Source organism: Jaculus jaculus, chromosome 7 (genome assembly GCF_020740685.1).
Source record: "Jaculus jaculus isolate mJacJac1 chromosome 7, mJacJac1.mat.Y.cur, whole genome shotgun sequence".
Taxonomy (NCBI): Eukaryota; Metazoa; Chordata; class Mammalia; order Rodentia; family Dipodidae; genus Jaculus; species Jaculus jaculus.
This window is the reverse complement of record NC_059108.1, coordinates 37,822,288-37,842,012: the sequence shown is the minus strand read 5'-3', so window position 1 is coordinate 37,842,012 and position 19,725 is coordinate 37,822,288. Positions and strand designations below refer to the sequence as shown.

At 42.9% G+C, this 19,725-nt stretch overlaps 2 protein-coding genes across 7 annotated transcripts in view; one reads left to right on the top strand and one right to left on the bottom strand.

Moving 5' to 3' along the window:
* Positions 1-10,296, bottom strand: part of Sesn1 (sestrin 1) — a 116,057-nt gene extending 105,761 nt beyond the window's left edge. The window contains exon 1 of one of the 2 annotated variants that reach the window (XM_045154365.1): positions 10,276-10,296. Coding sequence is in view for 1 of the 2 variants with exons in the window: in XM_004660617.2 (XP_004660674.1) it covers positions 9,064-9,342 (279 nt within the window). In the remaining variant the exon portion in view is untranslated. Of the gene's footprint in view, positions 1-9,063; positions 10,071-10,275 lie in introns of those variants that run through there. The other variant, XM_004660617.2, reaches the window with a different exon arrangement.
* Positions 10,297-10,512: 216 nt separating this feature from the next.
* The window catches only part of Cep57l1 (centrosomal protein 57 like 1), a 57,905-nt gene continuing 48,692 nt past the window's right edge, over positions 10,513-19,725 (top strand). For 3 of the 5 annotated variants that reach the window (XM_045154471.1, XM_045154468.1, XM_045154472.1), the window contains exon 1: positions 10,513-10,868. The gene's annotated coding sequence lies outside the window, so the exon portion shown is untranslated. Of the gene's footprint in view, positions 10,869-12,471; positions 12,550-17,472; positions 17,583-19,725 lie in introns of all 5 variants that reach the window. The other 2 variants (XM_045154469.1, XM_045154470.1) reach the window with 2 other exon arrangements.

The window sequence follows — 19,725 nt, the reverse complement described above, 5'->3', positions numbered from 1 at the left end:
AGTTTTCTTTACTGTGCACTAAAATTTGTTTTTAGTGTATTTACTTGAAGTGGGTCACAAACCGAATGATGTACCAACATTTAGCAATAAAGTGTCAACTGGGAAAATCCAATAAATGATCTTAATAGTTATTCTATAAAACTCCCAAAATATTTCTACTGAAAAGCATTTTTTAAAAGTGAGCACGTTTTAAGTTTTCTTGGAGTTGGAGAAATGGCTCAGTAGTTAAGGCACTTGCCTACAAAGCTTAAGGACCCAGGTTCAATTCCCCAGTACCCACATGATGCCAAGTGCACAAGGTGGCACATGTGTTTGGAGTTTGTTCCCAGTGGCTAAAGGTCCTTGTGGTGGTTTGATTCAGGTGTCTCCCACGAACTTAGGTATTCTGAATGCTAGATTCCCAGCTGATGGAGATATGGAAATTAACGCCTCCTGGACAGAGTGTATTGTTGGAGGTGGGCTTATGGGTGTTATAGCCAGTGTCTGGCACACTCTCCTGTTGCTATTGTCCACCTTACGTTAGCCAGGGGGTGATGTCCACCATCTGCTCATGCCTTCAGTTTCCCCTGCCATCATGGCACTTCCCCTGGAGTCTGTAAGCCAAAATAAACCTCTTTTTCCCACAAGCTGCTCTTAGTTGGGTGATTTCTACCAGCAATGTGAACCTGACTGCAACAGTCCTGGTGTGCCCATTCTCTCTCTGCCTCTTTCTCTCTCTCTCAAATAAATAAATAAATAAATTTTTTTTCTTAGTTTTTCAAGGCTGGGTTTCACTCTGGTCCAGGCTGACCTGGAATCCACTATGTAGTCTCAGGGTGTCCTCAAACTCAGCGTAATCCTCCTTCCTCTGCCTCCCAAGTGCTGTGATTAAAGGCATGCACCACCACGCCCAGCTAAATAAATATTTGTTTTAGAAAGCTTTCTTTTAAATTAACGTGATTGGTAAGAGTAACTTTATCGACAGTGGTTTAGCTAAGTATAGTAAACAAAAGGAAGAAAGCCAAGCATGAAATGTTTATTTGTATTTCCAATCTCCTGATGCTCTTTGTGGTGGTTTGGATCAGATGTCCCCTAGAAACTCATGTGCTCTGACTGGTTCCCAGCTGATGGTAATTGGGGAGGTGGTCTGCTGTTAAGGGTGGGCTTAGGTTGTTATAGCCAGCTCACTCCCCTGCTGCTGTCTTCTACCTGCTGTGGCAGAGGTGATGTCCAGCCTCCACTCATGCCAGCCTATCTTCCTGCCATCAGAAAGCTTCCCCTCAAGGCTGTAAGTCAAACTGAATCCTTTCCTCCCATCAGCTGCTTCTGGTTGGTGCGTTGTCCTGGCAGCAAGAAGGTAACAACACCACGTTTAGAAACACAGCCCAAACATCATGAAGAATCTTCCAATCTGATTTCCTCCTGAGTTCACTTGTGCCAATATTATTAAAGTATCAAGTAATTTCTTCAAGGTCACTTAAACGTCTTTTTCAGTTACTGTAACAAATAAGGAAAGCGAGGACAAAGAAAATCCTATTTTCCATTTGACTTCCATAAAAATTTTTACATATTTTACCATGAACTAAAAAACAAAACAAAACAGACTGGTAATTTCTGACAAAGAGATTAAAACTGGTGGCAAAGACTGATCATGTTGATGTATGTGTACAGCATTTCACCCTTTGGAGCAATGACAGTACATCTTCCCCTTCTCCAGCATCAACTCTGTTCTTCCACAGGTTCTAAGATACCCCGCCCCCCCCATCTAGAGTCCCTTCTAGTCCATGACATTGCTTTAAAATTCTTTAAGTTAATATGTAACACTAAATAATACTTATTATGTCAAAGGATTCTTGTCCCTTATAGCATCTAAGATTCTGTTACATAAAAGGTTCAACAAATCTTTAGATCCGTTGTGTCAATTATTAATTTCTTACCTATTCAAATAGTAAAAAGGTATTTTTCAAATTTCTTAGGGCTTACCAAAAGGAAAATAAATATAACTAAATGCATTCTAAAACAGAGAGTACATTACATATATTTTATAATCACATTACAACATGAATGATCTGTACATAATAGTTATCACTTTAAGGGCACGGTGTCCAACGATGAGAAAAAAATTCCAACTAAGCCAAGCTATTGTTTAAGAGACTCATATGATGTCATATGAACAACCTATAGACTTAAAACTGAAATTTAATACTCAACTGTTTAACATCTCCTCTTTGTATAAAATAGAGCCTCTCGTTTAAAAACTAAATAATTATGTTAGAAAAATATGTTTAGCCTGGCATGGTGACACATGCGTTTAATCCCAGCACTCTGGAGGCAGAGGTAGGAGCATTGTTGTGAGTTAAGAGGCCAGCTGCTACAAATGAACTCCAGATGCATAAACCACTTTTATAGCCCTACTGTAAATGAGTTAAATATACTTGTAACCTAATAAAATTTAAATTACAAATAGACCAAGTGGTATATTGTCTCCTTAGGTTCAGGGGCAGTAGCTTAGTAGGTATCTCTAAGTGTCTCAAGTGCCTTGTAGCCCACTTTCTTTTTTACTAACAGAAATGTATTGTTCAAGTGATGGGGAAGGTGACCTCTGGCCCTTAGCGGCTGAATGCTTGTTAGCCCAAACTAAGATACAAATGCCCAGCTTCCTTGCTAATGCCTGGCTTAGAAAAGAACATGACCCAATCCTGGTCAACAGAAAGTGTCTGCTGGAAAAGTTTCTGGGAAAAGCTCTTCTTCCCTGATAGATGTACAGGAAGAAATTCATTAGCTGTGTGTGTCTGACCGTAGCAGCACCTTGCACCCATAAGGAAAGACGTCACTTGATGTGGAGGAAAGAGCCAACACTATTGGAAGCAAAAATGGTAAAGTAGCTAAGCCGATAAATGTTACTCAAACAGTGAATTGTAATGACATCTAGGTTTGTGCTGTAAAATAACAAACATCGCTCATCTACAAGCTGTATATTACCGATTAGATTTTCCAATTCTAAATGTAACTCTAACAGTTACTAAAGCGCATCATATTCAAGACTTAAAGTTCCATTTCCCCTAGGGAGATAACAATCGTTTCACTAAATGAAAGCCTCCCCACCAAACCTAACAAGGACAAGTATTGTATTACTTGATCTAAATTTACCATGTTAAGCCAAATTATTTTCAGATAGTGTTAAGTGCTAGCAAGTTTAAACAAATTTAAGTTTTCCCTTTTCAAAATATGGTAATAAAAATGGCCAGTCTTGAAACATGACTTGGCTTGTAATCTTTTGAATCATAGATGCACTTTGTACTTAACATTTTCCTTTTTTTTTTTTGAGGTAGGATATCCCTCTCACCCAGGCTGACCTGAAATTCACTATGTAGTCCCAGGCTGGTCTTGAACTCACAGCGATCCTCCTACCTCTGACTCTTGAGGGCTTGAATCATGAAAACTACAACTCACGAGTGAACTGTACTAGTAAGTAGGCCTGAGTACATTCCTTTGTTCCTTTAAGGACTCATAATATCAAAAAAGATGTTACAGGAATTTCTTTAAAAGTTTCCAGTGCTGGGCTGGAGAGATAGCTTAGTGGTTAAGACATTCGCCCATGAAGCCGAAGGACCCAGGTTCAATTCCCCACGACCCATGTAAGCCTGAAGCACAAGGTGGCACATGCGCCTGGAGTTAATTTACAGTGGCTGAAGGCCCTAGTGCACCCATTATCTCTCTACCTCTTTCTTTCTCAAATAAAATAAAATAAACTTTTTGAAAAAAGTTTCCAGTGCTGGGCTAGAGAGATGGCTCAGAGGTTACAGCACTTGCCTACAAGCCTAAGGACTCGGGTTCCATTCCCTAGTACCCACATAAAGCCAGATGTATAAAGTGTAGCATATGTGTCTGGAGTCCATTTGCAGTAGCTGGAGGCCCTGGCATGCCCATTCTGTCTCCCCCAACCCCGCCTGCTTGCAAATAAATAAATAAATATGAAAAGGAAAGTTGTCAGAGCTTAGCATGAAATAGTTCTTAAAATGTTAACAGATTTAAATGTTGATAATGAAATCAACAAATTGAGCAGTGTATAAAAGATGCTATCTACCAATATGCCATCCTCTTTTTTTTTTTAAACCAGGTTTAGCCACTTGGAATTGAATTCATCAAGCCATGACGCCCATCATTCTCCCTTGCTGACTACAGTCCTCTGAAGAGACCTAAAGCAGGCAGTTAAGGGCCTTCAGTAATAGCTGTAGGAATTGCATATGCAGATGCAGTTCAGCTTTTATTGCTTGTGCCCCACCCCCCGCCGGCCACGCCCCCAGGCAGTGTCTCACTCTAGCCCAGGCTAACCTAGAACTCACTCGATAGCCCCAGGCTGGCTTTGAACTCACAAGGATCCTCCTACCTCAGCCTCTTCATGCTGGGATAAAGGCATGAGCCACTACTCACAGCTTTTACAGCTTTATTATGAACAGAATGCATGGAGCCACACTAATCTGAATTACCACTTATTTTCTACATGAGTTTGATGGTAGGGTGTGAACAATGAGTCAGAGTGGTGGGCAGCGAGGCTGGAGGGGACAGTGGAAGTTAGATGATGAGATAGCCTTAAGCTTAGATTCTATTATAAAGGGTTTTAAACAGAGAAGTAATGTGGTTAGATTTTCATCTTAGATAAATGGCTCTGCAGCTATGAGAAGAGTAGATAGAAGGTGATGGGTGGGTTAAGTCTGGAGAAGTGAAAAATAGCAGAATTACAATGGTGGGAAGAGGGACAGGAACTCATTGAGGAGCTGTTTCTATGTGGATGTTTCATAAGCAATTTAACATGCACATAACATGCATAAAACAGAAGTTATTTTTCACCAAGATAGGCCTCCCCCTCTCCTGTCTCAGAAAGTAATTCAGAAACTTCATTTTTATTTTGTTCATCTCCGAAATCTAGTTAAATATCATATCCTGTGCTTTTAAACCCCTTGATATCACCCAAGTCCTTTTTTTTTTTTCCCACTTGCCCCAGCACATCCTAGTCGACAGTCATTTTTGTCAAAAACCAGTGGAACAATCTTCTTACTGATGTGGCATGATCACTCCTGGCCCCAGAAACACATTCTCCACCATGCTTCCAGAATGATACTTCTAACACAGTATCAATCATGTTACCATCTTGTTCCCAAGTCCTTGTTCTCGAATGAAGTCTACATTCCTTAGACCTGCCTACAAGTCCTCGGGGATCCGGTCCTGCTTACTACTCTTTATAAACATTATTTCATTTTATTCTCGCAGCAACTCTGAAGGCAAGAACTGTTAGCACCATCCTCAGTTTGCAATGAGGAAACTGAGTCAAGGAGGGACAGAGGACTTATAACAGCTACATAGCTAGTGAAGTGCTGAAGCCAGCTCTGTGTGCCTGAAATCTCATTCACCCCTGGAAGGATCTGCTTCACTTGCACTGAATCATTCTCGGTTGCTAGGACTCAGCTGCTCTCCCTTGCCATGAGCTTTTCACACTGTTTACTAGGTCAGAATACAGAGTAAAATCCCATTGTGTAGATAACAATTATTTGTTAAGGTGAGAGTGGGGGGTACATGCTGGTAATCATAGCATTTGGAAAAGTAAGGCCAACCTGGGTTACATAGCAAGATCTTGTCTCAAAAAATAAAAACAAATGGCTGGGGGGGAGGGGTGGTCTGGAGAGATGGTTTAGTGGTTAAGGCGCTTGCCTGTGAAGCCTAAGGACCCAGGTCCAACTCTCCAAAACTCACTTAAGCTAGATGCACATAGTGGCACATGCGTCTGGAGTTCATCTGCAGTGGCAAGAGCCCCTGGCGCACCCGTTCTCTCTCTCCCTCTGCATTTTTTAAAAAATGAGGCTGGGGAGATGGCTTAGAGGTTAAAAGTGTTTGCAAAGCATGTTAGCCTGTCCACACCCCAGCCCTCCATGTGAAGCTGGACAGGCATTCATTTGCAGTGGCAAGTGACCTGGGTATCCCCCCAACACGCACAAACATACATTTTTAAAAATTAAAATTCATTAAATCTTTGCTTAAAAGTGCCTCAGGGAAGTCTTCCCTTCCTACCTAAAATTAAATGTTTTCATTGTTTACTGCTTTATGATCTGACTCCCTTCAGCAGAATATCATATTCCCACTGGTCCTCAGTTCTCAGTATAGCATCTGCCAGGTGCCCAACTAAACATTTGTTGCCCTGATGCATGCATAAATAAAGGATGCAAGGGTAAAAATTCCTAACATATTTCATCGAAACTGACAAAACAGAAAGAAGGCAAATATAAATTTGTTCATCCACTGGTTATTTATTTAGTAGCTTCCAGGTTCAAGACAACACTCTTGAGAACTTATAGCAGCCCTCCTGGGGAAGACACACACATAAACATGATATTACTAAACAATATAAATAAAGGACCTCATCATAGTGGCAGCAATAAAGTATAATGGATGAAGAGGTGGAAAAGTACGTCTATGGGAAACCTTCACAGTATAGGACATTCTTGAATTATTTTCTATACTGAATGAGGCTCGATATATACTTCGCCCACGCCATGTGTTTCACTGTGAGATGGCAAAAGTGCATCCACTACATATGAGGTTACTCCACATCTCATTCTTCCAACGCTCTATATTCCCATTCCCATTTTTAAAATGAGAAAAATCAAACCCAAGAAAGCCCAGTAAGTTATTCAAGGTTATGTACATTACCATTATATTATAATATATTAACAGAAAAGTAGAATTTGAGCCCAGGTCTGATTCCAGTGCCTATTTACTTACCATTTATAATGCAATCCTTTAACACAGTACCTCTCCCCCAGAGCCTGTTTACTTTTATTTCCAATATAACTATCAACAAAATTGATTCTCACTTCCAACACTAATATAAATAAGCAGCAAAATAACAGGTCACAAAGAGACCAAAATGAAGTATAGTAATAGCAAGGGAAAGGGCAAAAAACCCTCAATATTAGACACAAAAATTAACTTATGGATCGTATAGTCCAGTCCCTTCCATAACACAACTTGAAGGACCTATTATTTAGTTACTAAGGTCAAACAAAAAATAACTTTTAATGCTTACAGGGATAAAATTCAGGTATCCAAAAAATTAACTCCTTTATAATGGGAAAAATTTTAATAATGGTATCCAAAGTAGGGAGAAGTATTTCCTCACACACAGAAAAGCTTCAAGTTGGGCGTGGTGGCTCATGCCTTTATGCCCAGCACTTGGGACACTGAAGTAGGAGGGTCACTATGAGTTGGAGGCCAGCCTGGGCTATAGGGTTACAGGTCAGGCTGAGCTAGAATGAGATCCAAATTCAAAAAACCACAGCCAGGCGCGGTGGCACATGCCTTTGATCCCAGCACTCAGGAAGCAGAGGTCGGAGGATCGCTATGAGTTCAAGGCCACAGAGACTATATAGTGGATTCTACGTTAGCCTGGATTAGAGGGAAATCCTACATTGAAAAACAAAACAAACAAAAATCCCAAAAAACCCAAAGAAGTCAAGCCGGTGGTGCACACCTTTAATCCCAGAATTTGGGAGGCAGGAGGATTGCTGTGAGTTTGAGGCCAGCCTGGGACTAGAGTGAAACTCTACCTCGGAGAAAATAAGAAAGCTTTCACATTTTATTTTTATAGATATGACTACTTTTCTTATGTTCTACATTAAATTCAAGCCCCTATATAAGAATTGTCAACGTTAGCTTTACCCAAGTAAATTACAAATTTTAAAATTTCTTCCATATGACTCTGAGTGATACATGTAGATGGAGTAATTATGGATGGACAAGTACAATCACTGAAGTATTCATATCTTATAAACATTTGTCATAAAGCTAGCATATCACTTTTTAAAAAATATTTTATTTGCCGGGCATGGTGATGCACGCCTTTAATCCCAGCACTCGGGAGGCCGAGGTAGGAGGATTGCCATGAGTTCTAGGCCACCCTGAAACTACATTGTTAATTCCAGGTCAGCCTGGACCAGAGTGAGACCCTACCTCAAAAAAACAAAAATGATAATAAATATTTTATTTATTTGCACGTATGTGTGCATGCACATGCCAGGGTCTCTTGCTACTCACTGTAAATGTATGCCAGATGCTTGCACCACGTTTTACATCTGGATTTATGTGGGTATCAGGGATTTGAACAGGCATTACAAACAAGTGCCTTTTAACCAATGAGCCATCTCCCCGACCCCAAACTTTGTATACAGGACAAACTGGTTACAGATACAATGGGGGAAATTGCATTTTTTATCTTACTGCATTCATAAATAGGTAGACATGGGGAAAAGAAACAAACAATTTAGGCAAACACTGGAAAGGCTGGCTGAGCATCAAAGTTATTCCTAGCAAACACCTTACCTGGGTCCAACTTTTCACTTGTTCTTTTGGTTTTTGGCTTTTGTTTTTAGATAAGGTAGCACTGGTCTGATGTAGTCCAGGCTGGCCTCAAACTAAGGGCAACACTCCTGCCTCAACCTTCCCAGGGCTGAGACTATAAGCTTGTGCTACCATGTCCAACTTTGAGTCCAATTTTTCAACCTGATAATGTCAGCTTCTTTTATAACTTAGCTTTTAAAAAATCATTTTCTAGTCCTTTTTCTTTAAGGTTACAGTTTGGGAAAAAAAATCCCGTTTTGTTGTTTTGGTTTGTTTTTAAGAGGAAGAGAATATTGTTTCACCAATTCTCTTCAACAAGCTGACTAGGAAACATTTAATATTATCTCAGAGGTTTAAATGCCAAACTTTCCACACAGAACACTGATTGTGACAATGTAAAAAGTATAATGGCCACACTCAGCAACATATAAAAGAAATGCGGACTTGACTTGAAATGAATTATACCTTTCATATTTTTCTTTCTTACCAGCAATACAGTTTCTGCTTAATACTATAAAAAAATTCTTGTTTGCTTGTATTTGAAAATTTTTTTCCGTTTATCCTGTTCAACTCTGCCCCAACATTCAGTGCTTTACAGAACGCTCTAAGAATAAATTCAGAGTTCACACAAAGCAAAAACAATGCCAATAATTGCAAGTAAAATTTCACTGTACTTATAATGCTCTTCCTTACCTCGACGCTCTTCAGAATACACCCACTTTTCTCTCTTACATCTTTAAAGGGACACCTCTTAGACAGCATAAGCAAATGAGCAAGAAGTTTATTCAGCCCATCCAAAGACACAGCATTTGAAAGTCCGTCTGATGGACGATGAAGCGTCTCTTTCATCGAACGGAGGTACTCGGCTTTTCGGAAAACGCTTTGCCTAATGTTTTCCAGCGCTGTCTCCCTTGTACTTGAATCTCGACTGCACAGTCCGTCCCATCTCACTTCATGTTCTCCTTCAGCCATGACAATCGGGAGCTTTTCCTTGGCAATCCTCGGTTACCTTGATTTTTGCATGCCCCACCAAGCACTTTGGTATTTCAAAATGAGAGATGGAGAAGAGAGCCGGAGAAACGCAGTCGTCATGAAAACGCACGTCTGAGTGACATTTGGACCCCGGAGTGTGTCTTTGGAAACGGATGCTTTCAGTGGCCCCTGCAAGTCCGCTCACCCTCGCAACCTCCACTTGCACGCAGAGGCGGCCCTCGGGCCGGGGACTGGGGGGTGGGAGCAGGAAAAAAAATGCAAAAACCAAAGTTGGAAAGTTGCGATCTTGCGGCGCTGGTGCGGCTGGACAGGGGGCCTTGGGGGGCTGCGATCGCGGGGTGGCGAGCTCAACGGACGTCCTCACGTCGTGGAGCTGTCAAATCCGTGCTGTGCCCGGAAAAGGTGGTGGCAGCAGAACGCTCTCGAACCATCCAGGGACCTGTGTGCGTCTGTCTGCTGCGACCCGGTTCTCCCAGGCGTCCCCACCCCAGCCCTCCTCCAGCACCAGTCCCCGCCCCTCGGCTCCTCCTCGCGCCCCAGCGGCGGGGTGGCCTCTCCGAACCAGGACCCCCAGCCACAGGGGGCTCGGGTTGTGGACGACCCCAAGGGGTGCACGGTCTCTCTCCCTTTGGAGCGTTCCCAACCCCGCAGGATCCTCACCCCGGGGACACGCCGCCGGTCCTCCGGTGCCCGCGTCCTCGCCCCCCGCCTCCGCCGAGGAGCCCGAGGGCACAGGGCGAGCCGGCAGTCCTGGAGGGAGCGCCGGGCCTGAGGCTCTGAGCCCGCCCCTCCGCCCGGCCTCCGCGGTGGAGAGAGGCCCAGAGGGCGGGAGCAGGGAGGCGAGATGGGGTCGGCACCCCCTCCGCCCCTCCCTTTTCCCCGCCCGGCGGTCCCGCCAGGAGCCGTCCCTACCCCGGTGCCTGCCTCTCCGCCCAGGCAGACGCGACCCGCCGAGGAAAAGCCATTGGGGGGAGGAGGAAGTCCCGCCCTCGAGAAGGATACCTTCAGAACCTCCGCTCCACACACGCGTCCGCTGCTGCGCACGCGCGCGGCCAAACACCACCCGCTGCTGCGCACGCGCAGACGCGAGGAGCGAGCATGCGCTGTCAGGGTCACTCCGTCTACCCGCCCCGCCCTCCCAGAGGCGTTTTCCGTTCCGTTGGTCGCCGGCCGGGAGAAGGGACAAGTAAATGGTAGACGTGCACCGAGATTTTTTTTAATCACTCAAAGAAAGTGCAACAAATCCAGGGCTCGACGGGACCTCTGGTAGAAATCGAGTCTGAATATAAGATTACCCTGAAGAAAAAAAATTTGTGGCAGCCAAACCTGCAGACAAGGTGTCTTCGCACTGGCTTCTGGGAAATGTAGTTTCAACGTTCGCGAGGCGTTGTGTTTGCGATCGAAACTACAAGCCCCACGGGCCACCGGGACGGCGCTGGTCGCCCGCGAACCAACGGTTTCGGGAGGCCCAGGGGTCGACTGAGAAGCGCCGTCTGGTTCGCGTGGTAGGTTTGGGGTGTGACTTGTCGGTTGAAAGGGTTGTCGCTGCCTCCGCTTTCCTCTGAGAGTTTGGGGGTGGGGCGGTGGGTACGAAGCTGCCTCTGGCGGGCGCCACACAGGCCGGGGACTTTTCCCGGTGACGTGCGGGGAGAGAACACACGCAGGCGGCGGGCGACCCTCAGAGGTGAGGGCCGGGGAGGTAGCGGTGTGGAGGGTCGGGAGCGGCCTGTGCTGTCGTCCTGGCCCGTCCCTGAATGAACCCGAAACCCGGTGCAGTTGCCGCTCCGCCTCTGCATGGAGGTGGCTCGGTGCTGTGAGTTGGCTGAGCCCAGCAAAGGTTCTAAGAGTCAAGTTGTCAAGTCCGTCCCGTGAGGCCGAACTCCCCCAGTGCTCTAGCATTGAATTCTCATGGACGTCTCAGGACACTGTATGACAGAAGCCTATTAAAACCTCCCAAATGCATTGTCTTCGAACGATTCAGTTATTACTTTGAAACTGTCTTTAAGTCGTTATGCTTGAGAAGACTCGGGTTTGAAAGGCTGTCAGTAGACATAATCAGATTAGATTGTCATGCTTCACATTGCAGAGTAGGTGTATTTATTTAAAAAAAATAAAGTTGGACATTAGAACATATGCAACAATGAAGAAGAGAGATGGCTTAGCGGTTAAGCGTTTGCCTGTGAAGCCTAAAGACCGCGGTTCGAGGCTCGGTTCCCCAGGTCCCACGTTAGCCAGATGCACAAGGGGGCGCACGCGTCTGGAGTTCGTTTGCAGAGGCTGGAAGCCTTGGCGCGCCCATTCTCTCTCTCCCTCTATCTGTCTTTCTCTGTGTCTGTTGCTCTCAAATAAATAAATAAATAATTTTAAAAAATATTTAAAAAAAGCAAACAACTCTATGTTTAAGACACTTGGGATTCCATTATTGGGATGCCTAGGAGACCCAGGCTTGGAATGTCAAGAAAGCATTTATTCCAGGGAAGAATGATGAAGACCAAAACAACACGAAGCATTCAGTCAATAAGTACCTGTCAAGTGCCTGCTCTATAATAGGACATTGAGCATAGTATGTCCCTGCTGACATAGAGCTTGCATTTTAAAATAGTGAGTACACATGCAGACCACATAGCAAGTGAGATAAGGACAAATAACTGAGAAAGGAAATGAATAATGTCAGGTAGTAGAGGAAAGGTACATTTTCATGTTAGTTTTCTTTCTTTCTTTTTTTGGGGTTTTGATTTTTCAAGGTAGGGTCTCACTCTAGCCCAGGATGACTGGAATTCACTATGTAGTCTCAGGGTGGCCTCTAACTCACAGTGATCTTACTACCTCTGTCTCTCGAGTGCTGGAATTAAAAGCATGCACCACTATGTCCAGCTTATTTTTATGTTTTTTAATAACATAATCTTCCAAAATTATTGATTTATTTCAATGCAGAGAGAGAGAGAGAGAGAGAGAGAGCACCAGGGCCTCTAGTCGCTGCAAATGAGCTCCAAAAAACCAAATGCATGCACCACTTTGCATCTGGCTTTACATGGGTATTGGAGAATCCAACCTGGGTCCTTTGGCTTTGCAAGCAAGCACCTTTAATCTCTTAATTCATCTCCCCAGCCCAAGACTTACTCTTAAATAAAGTCAAAGGGAAACTGCTTGGATCAAACAGACAAGCTGCCTGCCACTCAGATACAGGTATGTGGGAAATGAGTTTGTAGGGCAGAATCAGATTTATTCTCGGGCCTGTAGAGGATAGAGAGTCCTTTTTCCCTTCAAAGCTTGAAGGAGGCTTGTGGAAGCAGGTGCAGAAGGCTTTTCTGGGGAGGCAAAGAGAATAGAGTGAGACAATGGATGGAAAAAGTTCACTGTGTGGGCTGTTTTCAAGTCAATGGTAGTATCTTCTCATCTACACACATCCTTTGCTTTTCCTCCCCAGAATATCACAATTGACCTCCTTAGGCCAATGCCTGCATTTTCTTTCAAGAGAAACATTACTTTTCTGCAAGTTCACTCGTATGCTTTGTGTTAGTTGACATTCTTAACAGATGCTATTTAGAGTAGAACTGAAGGATAGAAGTCGCAAGCTGCTGTGGGTTCTAAAGAAAGATGACCCAGCAGGTTTAGCATCTTAATCATCTATGTGGGAGGCTTCTCAGATCTTAGGGTTAAGGAGGAGCAGGTTCAATGGGCTCTTTTTACAGAGGTAATCAATAAAGGGCATTTAAAGCTTTGAAACTGGGCATGGTGGTCCACACCTTTAGTCCCAGCACTTGGAAGGCTGAGGTAAGAGTTCCAGGCCAACCTAGACTAGAGTAAGACTCTACCAAAAAGAAAAAAAAAAAGAGACATTTGAAAGAAGCTGAGTGTCATGATTGAAGCCAACAAAAAGATGGAATATTCACTTGTAAAAGAGAACTGCAGATTTGTATATTGGGGAAGGAAGAGGTCAGTAGATTGGCCATGCTAAATATGAGATAGCTCTTAAGACAAAGTTGCAGTATGAGGCCAGAGAGATGGCTCAGTGGTTAAAGGCACTCACTTGCAAAGCCTAATGGTCTGAGTTGATTCCCCAGTGCCCACATAAAGCCAGATGCACAAAGTGACATATGTGTCTGGAGTTCATTTGCAGTGACCAGAGTTCCTGCCTGGCATACCCATTTTCTTATTTTTCTCTCTCCCCCACCCCTGCTTACAAATAAATAATAGCTTGAAAAGTTGGAGTATGGAGGAGAGAGTGGGACAAATTAATCAACAAATGAGGGGAAGGATCTAGCTATATTCTTGGGTTTCATAGTATTATTATTATTATTTAATTTGGAGGCAGGGTTTCAGTCTAGCCCAGGATAAACTGGAACTGACTCTGTAGCCTAGGCTGTCCCAGACTCAAGGCAGTTTTCCTACTGCAGCCTCCCAAATGCTGAGATTATTGGAGTGAGGCACCACACACTACTCTATAGTAATGTTTAGATAGTGGTTGTGGATTGCAGCAGAGGCACATTTCATTGTTTGTATGGATGTGAAGTATGACTCTGAAGGAGCTGGCAGTGAAAAGAGGAAATGCCTCAGTGGGGTGTCCTAGAAGCCAGGTGCAGAAAGTAAAGAGGAAAGGAGTGATGTACTTAGTGTTCTGGATCCTGTGAGATTTGGACCAATAATTGACCACTACTTTTGGCAATTTGGAGATTATTTCCTTTTTCAAATATTTTATTTATTTACTTATTTAGAAGACAGAGAATGGGCACGCCAGGACCTGCAGCCCCTGCAAATGAACACCAGATGCATATACCACCATGTGCATCTAGCTTACATGGGTACTAGGGAATCGAACCTGGGTTCTTAAGTGCTGAGCCATCTCCAGCCCCAATTTGGATATTATTAAATGAAAGTTATAAGAACCTATTGCTTTGGACTTAAGCTCTTATACTGGGCCCCAAAAGGTCAGACTAAAACTCGAAATTATCACTAATGCTAAAGTTCCAAATTGAAAGGAAGGTGTTAACTGACCTGAGAAATCTGCAGAATAAGAAAGAGTGGAATTTTCCAAACTGGCCATTTGGCATGAAAGTGCAGGTCCCTCTGTTTTAATCCCTTCATTCATTCATTCATTCTTTCTTTCTTTCTTTCTTTCTTTCTTTCTTTCTTTATTTTATTTATTTATTTTTGGTTTTTTGAGGTAGGGTCTCACTCTAGCCCAGGCTGACCTGGAATTCACTATAGAGTCTCAGGGTGGCCTCAAATTTATGGCAATCTTCCTACCTCTGCCTCCCGAATGCTGGGATTAAAGGCGTGCACCACCACGCCCGGCTTCCCTTCATTCTTTAATACAAATAGTAACCTGAAGTAATCTGCTAGTAACCAATCAATTACATTTCTGTTGTCCTGTCTCCCAGTCTCCACTTTACAAAGAAAGTAACTTTGAAATGACCAGTCTGCTTTTGTTATTTCTGCTTTATTTTATCTCTTTTCAATCTATAAAACTGACCTCTGCAGCCCATGGAAATATTTAGCTTCTCTTATGGAATGAACTGTTACTCCATTCTAGAGTTGACAATAAAGTTAATTAAGATATTAAATTTTTTAAATGCCAGGCATGGTGGCCCACTCCTTTAATCCCAGGGAGTCAGAACTAGGAGGATCGCCAAGAGATTGAGGCTACCCTGAGACTACATAGTGAATTCCAGGTCAGCCTGGGCTAGAGTGAGACCCTACCTTGAAAAAAAAATAAAATAAAATAAGAGAGAGAGAGACCTAGCACTCGGGAGGCAGAGGTAGGAGGATCGCTGTGAGTTCAAGGGCACCCTTGAACTTGAGATTCTGAGTGAATTCTAGGTCAGCCTGGGCTAGAGCAAAACCCTACCTTGAAAAAACAAAAAACAAAAAAACCAAGGACAGAAAAAGAGGCAGCTGGAGAAAGAGGGAATGAATGGGTACACCAGGGCCTCCAGCCACTGCAGATGAACTCCAGATGCATGTGCCACCTTGTGCATCTGACTTACATAGTATTGGAGAATAGAGTCCTTAGGCTTCATAGGCAAGTGCCTTAACCACTGAGCCATCTCTCCAGCTCTTAAAAATATTTTATGTATGTTCAAAGCGGTTAAGCGCTTGCCTATGAAGCCTATGGACCCCGGTTTGAGGCTCCATTCCCCAGGACCCACGTTAGCCAAGATGCACAAGGGGGCGCACGCGTCTGGAGTTTGTAGTGGCTGGAGGCCCTGGCGCACTCCTTCTCTTTCTCTCTAGCTGCCTCTTTCTCTGTCTGTCACTCTCAAATAAATAAATAAAAATGAACAAAATATTTTTTAAAAATATTTTATGTATTTTCAGAGAGGGAAGATGGGCATGTCAGAGCCTTTTGTCCCTATAAACAAACTCCAGATGCATGTACCACTTTGTACATCTGGCTTTATGTGGATATTGAGGAATCAAACCTGGGCCATTAGGCTTTGTAAGCAAGTGCTTTTAACCACTGAGTCTTCTCTTTAGCCCCTCAATTAAGATTTGTAAGCTGTTGTAATTTTGTCACTGCACAAGATAATTGGCACTCTTGATGGGGAGCAGTTTTGGTGAAGAGTAAAAGGCAAATGGACATTTTCAGGAAGAGAATGGGAAAGCTGAAGACAGTATGGACATGCAGTGTCTCTGGTACTGTCTTCTTTATCTAGACAGTTAAGTCTATCTTTGATTCTTCTTCCTTCAGATCTTAGCTCAAATACCATTGCTCAGACTAGTGTTCCTAGTAGGAGAGACAAGCAATCTATAGAAACAAATAAATTCATATTCCACCATGTATCTTCTTTTTTCCCTTCTGAGGTAGGGTCTTGCTCTAGCCTAGGCTTCCCTGGAATTCACTATGTAGTCTCTGGCTGGCCTCGAACTCACAGCAACCCTCCTACTTCTGTTTCCTAAGTGTTGGGATTATAAACATAATAAATAGAACCCATGCTTGTAATCTCAGTACTTGGGAGACTGATGCACAGGAATTTCTGGGTCAGACCAAGCTACTTAGTAACAATAGCAATTCTCTGTGTGAAAGAGAGAGAAAGAGAGAGAGAGAGAGAGAGAGAAAGCTGGGCATGGTGGCACATACCTTTAATCCCAGCATTTGGGAGGCAGAGGTAGGTGGGTTGCCATGAGTCCGAGGCCATCCTAAGACTACATTATGAATTCCAGGTCAGCCTGGGCTAGAGAGTGAGAACCTACATTGAGAAAGAGAGAGAGAGAGAAAAAAAGGGGGGGAGGGTGAGAAAGGAAGAAAGAGACAAGCTAATATGTTGTGATGTTACAAGCCTGTAATCCAACACTTGGGAGGTAGAGACTAGAGAATCAGTAGTTCAAGTTCATCCTTGGCTATATTTTGAGTTCAAGGCCACCTGGGCTTTGAGACCTTTTCTCAAAAAGAAAAGAAAAATCAAGCAAAATGTAGTACGTACCATCACAAAATACAATTTTGTTTACATTTTTGCCATGACCTTGCATACCTCATGCAGTTAAAAGATAGGGCTGGTAGGTGTCCTTGTGGTGGTGCTAGTACGTGCTAATGTCTTGTGTTCAATTCCTAGTACTGCAAAAAGCAAACCAAAAAAGAAAAGGGCAGCTTGGAGCAGGTCATCTTGGCACCTACCTTTAGCCCCAGCGTTTTGGAAGGATGAAGGATTACTTAAAGTTGAGTTTTCCAGACTAACTAGGCAACATGATGAGACCCTCTCTCAAAGGCAAGCAGATAGTGGGCTATCATGTATATAAAGACATGAAAGGTTGTTGCTACCTTAACTGAATCATGCTCTAGTCAAGGGAAAACATGACTGGTCTCTAAGAGTACTCATACATTGGCATTCATATGCCACTCAACAATGAATTAGCTGCTAAATAATAGGGCTTCTATTATGGTCTTAGAAACATAATCTGGCCAGTAATGCATACATCCATATACATGGAGAGATAATGAGTGAGAGTCACACTCATAGGTGATAAATGAATTTATCAGGATAATTTTTTAATGTACTGTGAGATGTTTGCCAAATCGATTGCATATTGATTTCTTGCTAGGTCTCTTGGTCTCAGTCTCTCTCTTTCTCTCCCCTCCTTACTCTCTTCTCTGCCTTTTTATTCCTGTAGGAAATTTACATGCAAAACCATCTGGTTGCTTAGGAAACTTGAGTCAGAGCAACATATATCAATACTGTTAAGGTCCAAGAAACCTCCATGGTGGAACTTAAACTGCCTAGGTATGTCTCTTAGGTTTCTTTTTTCTTGGCTTCCATTCCCCTGGGGAAGGGGTCACATCAGGGTCTCTTGCAGATGCAAGTGTACACCAAATTCTTGTACCACTTTTTGTATATTGCCTTTTGTGGGTGCTAGGGAATTGAACTCTGGCTAATAGGCTTTGCAAGCAAGTACCTTTTAACCACTGAGCTATCTCCCTAGTCTTGATTCCTCTTATTTTTTATGGAAACACTTTGCTTAAATATATTGATAGATTTATATTTTGGTCTAGTTTCTGGTCCTAAAACCATTTTGCTGGGTCTGTGAGCAAACTTTGAGTATGTATGTCTAATCTTGTTCACTATGAATAACAGTTTCGTATGTGTGTTTATAGGTGTGTCTGAGGCATTCTTGCCATATAGCCCAGGTGCCTCATTCAAGATCCTCCTGTCCCCGCCTTCTGAATGCTCCATGAAGACTGACAGAACCACATAGTTGCGCTGTTTCTGTTTTGTATTTGTGGTACTAGGCACTGAACTTGGGGCTTTGCGCATGCAAAGCACTCCGCCATAGCTTCAGTGTTCTCTTTTGTGACATTGGGGATTGAATCTAGGGTCTCACACATCCTAAACAAGAACTCTACTACTGAGGTACAGCTACAGCCCTCTTTTTACTTTTTTTCATTTTGAGACATGCTGACCAGGCTGGCCTTGATTTCACTCTGCAATTCATGCAGGCCTTGAATTTGCCCTGTCTTGCCTCTTGAGTAATTGGGCATATCAGTCCTGCCACCAAACGCAGTGGCCCTAGCTTTTCTTTCTTTCTTTTTTAACATCCAGCCTGTGGTAGCCCTAAATTTGGAATCTTTCAGCCTATCTCTGAAGTGCTGAGATTCTAGGCATATACCACCACACTTGATTTTCTGTTTTTTCTTTTTCTCTGTCTACCTCCTGCCCCTTCTAGTACTAGGGATTAAAGCAAGGGCCTCATGTGTATGCCAGGCTGTGCTATACAGACCCACAACATAGTTTTGAATTGTGTGGTCCATATAGATTTCTTATCCCCCTTTGCAGATATGTGAAAGTTTTAAATATCTGGAGGCTTTTTGTTGTTTTGGTGTTTCTGATTGTTTTCAAGGTTGGGTTTCGCTCTACCCAGGTGGATCAAGGTGTAGCAAAGCTGGCCTCAAACTCACAGTGATTCTCCAACCTCTGCCTTCCAAGAGCTGGAATTAAAGTTATATGCCACCACACTTACCCCCTTAAATATGTGATGTTTTAAAAACTTGAAAACAGGGCTGGAGAGAGCTGGCTTAGTGATTAAGATGCTTGCCTGCAAAGCCTAAGGACCCAGGTTCAATTCCCCAGTACCCACATAAACCACATGCACAAGGTGGCACATGCGTCTAGAGTTTGTTTGCACTGGCTAGAGGTCCTGGAGTGCTCATTTTTTCTCTCTCTCCCAAATAAATTTAAAAAGAAACTTAAAAACAAACAATGTAACCTAGAGTTAGCAAAGAAGAATAAATAAGAAAAATAATGTGACATATGTTCAATAAAATATATGTAAATGATAGTTCTACTTTATAATTTATTATGACAATATATATACAAATCTTTTATAAAAAAATTAAAACTTCTAAACTGCACACAAACACAGACCACAGACCATACTTAAAGTTAATTGCAGTCAAGAAAAATGTAAATATAAAGATACAAAATGCCAAGCATGGTGGCACACACCTTTAATCCTAGCACTCGGGAGGCAGAGGTAGGAGGATTACACCATGAGTTCAAGGCCACCCTGAGACTACATCAGTCAATTCCTGGTCAGCTTGGTCTAAAGCAAGATCCTACCTCAAAGAAAAAAAAACAAAAAAAATCAAGTAATAAAAAAGGTGCAATGTTAAAGTTACCTGTAGTGACACACACCTGTAATCTGATTACTTGGGAGGTGGAGGCAGGAGTACAGTTCAAGGCCAGCCTCAGCTACTTGGCAAGTTGGTAGCCATCTTGGGCTATATCCGATACTATTTCAAAACCCATTTACCAAAATTATATAGCTGGATGAGACTAACTGTAGTAATACTGTACTGCTATAATAATTTCGTAGCCACCTCCTATTGTTGTTATAGTGAGTTGGTTGTGTGAATAGCCACTTGGAATT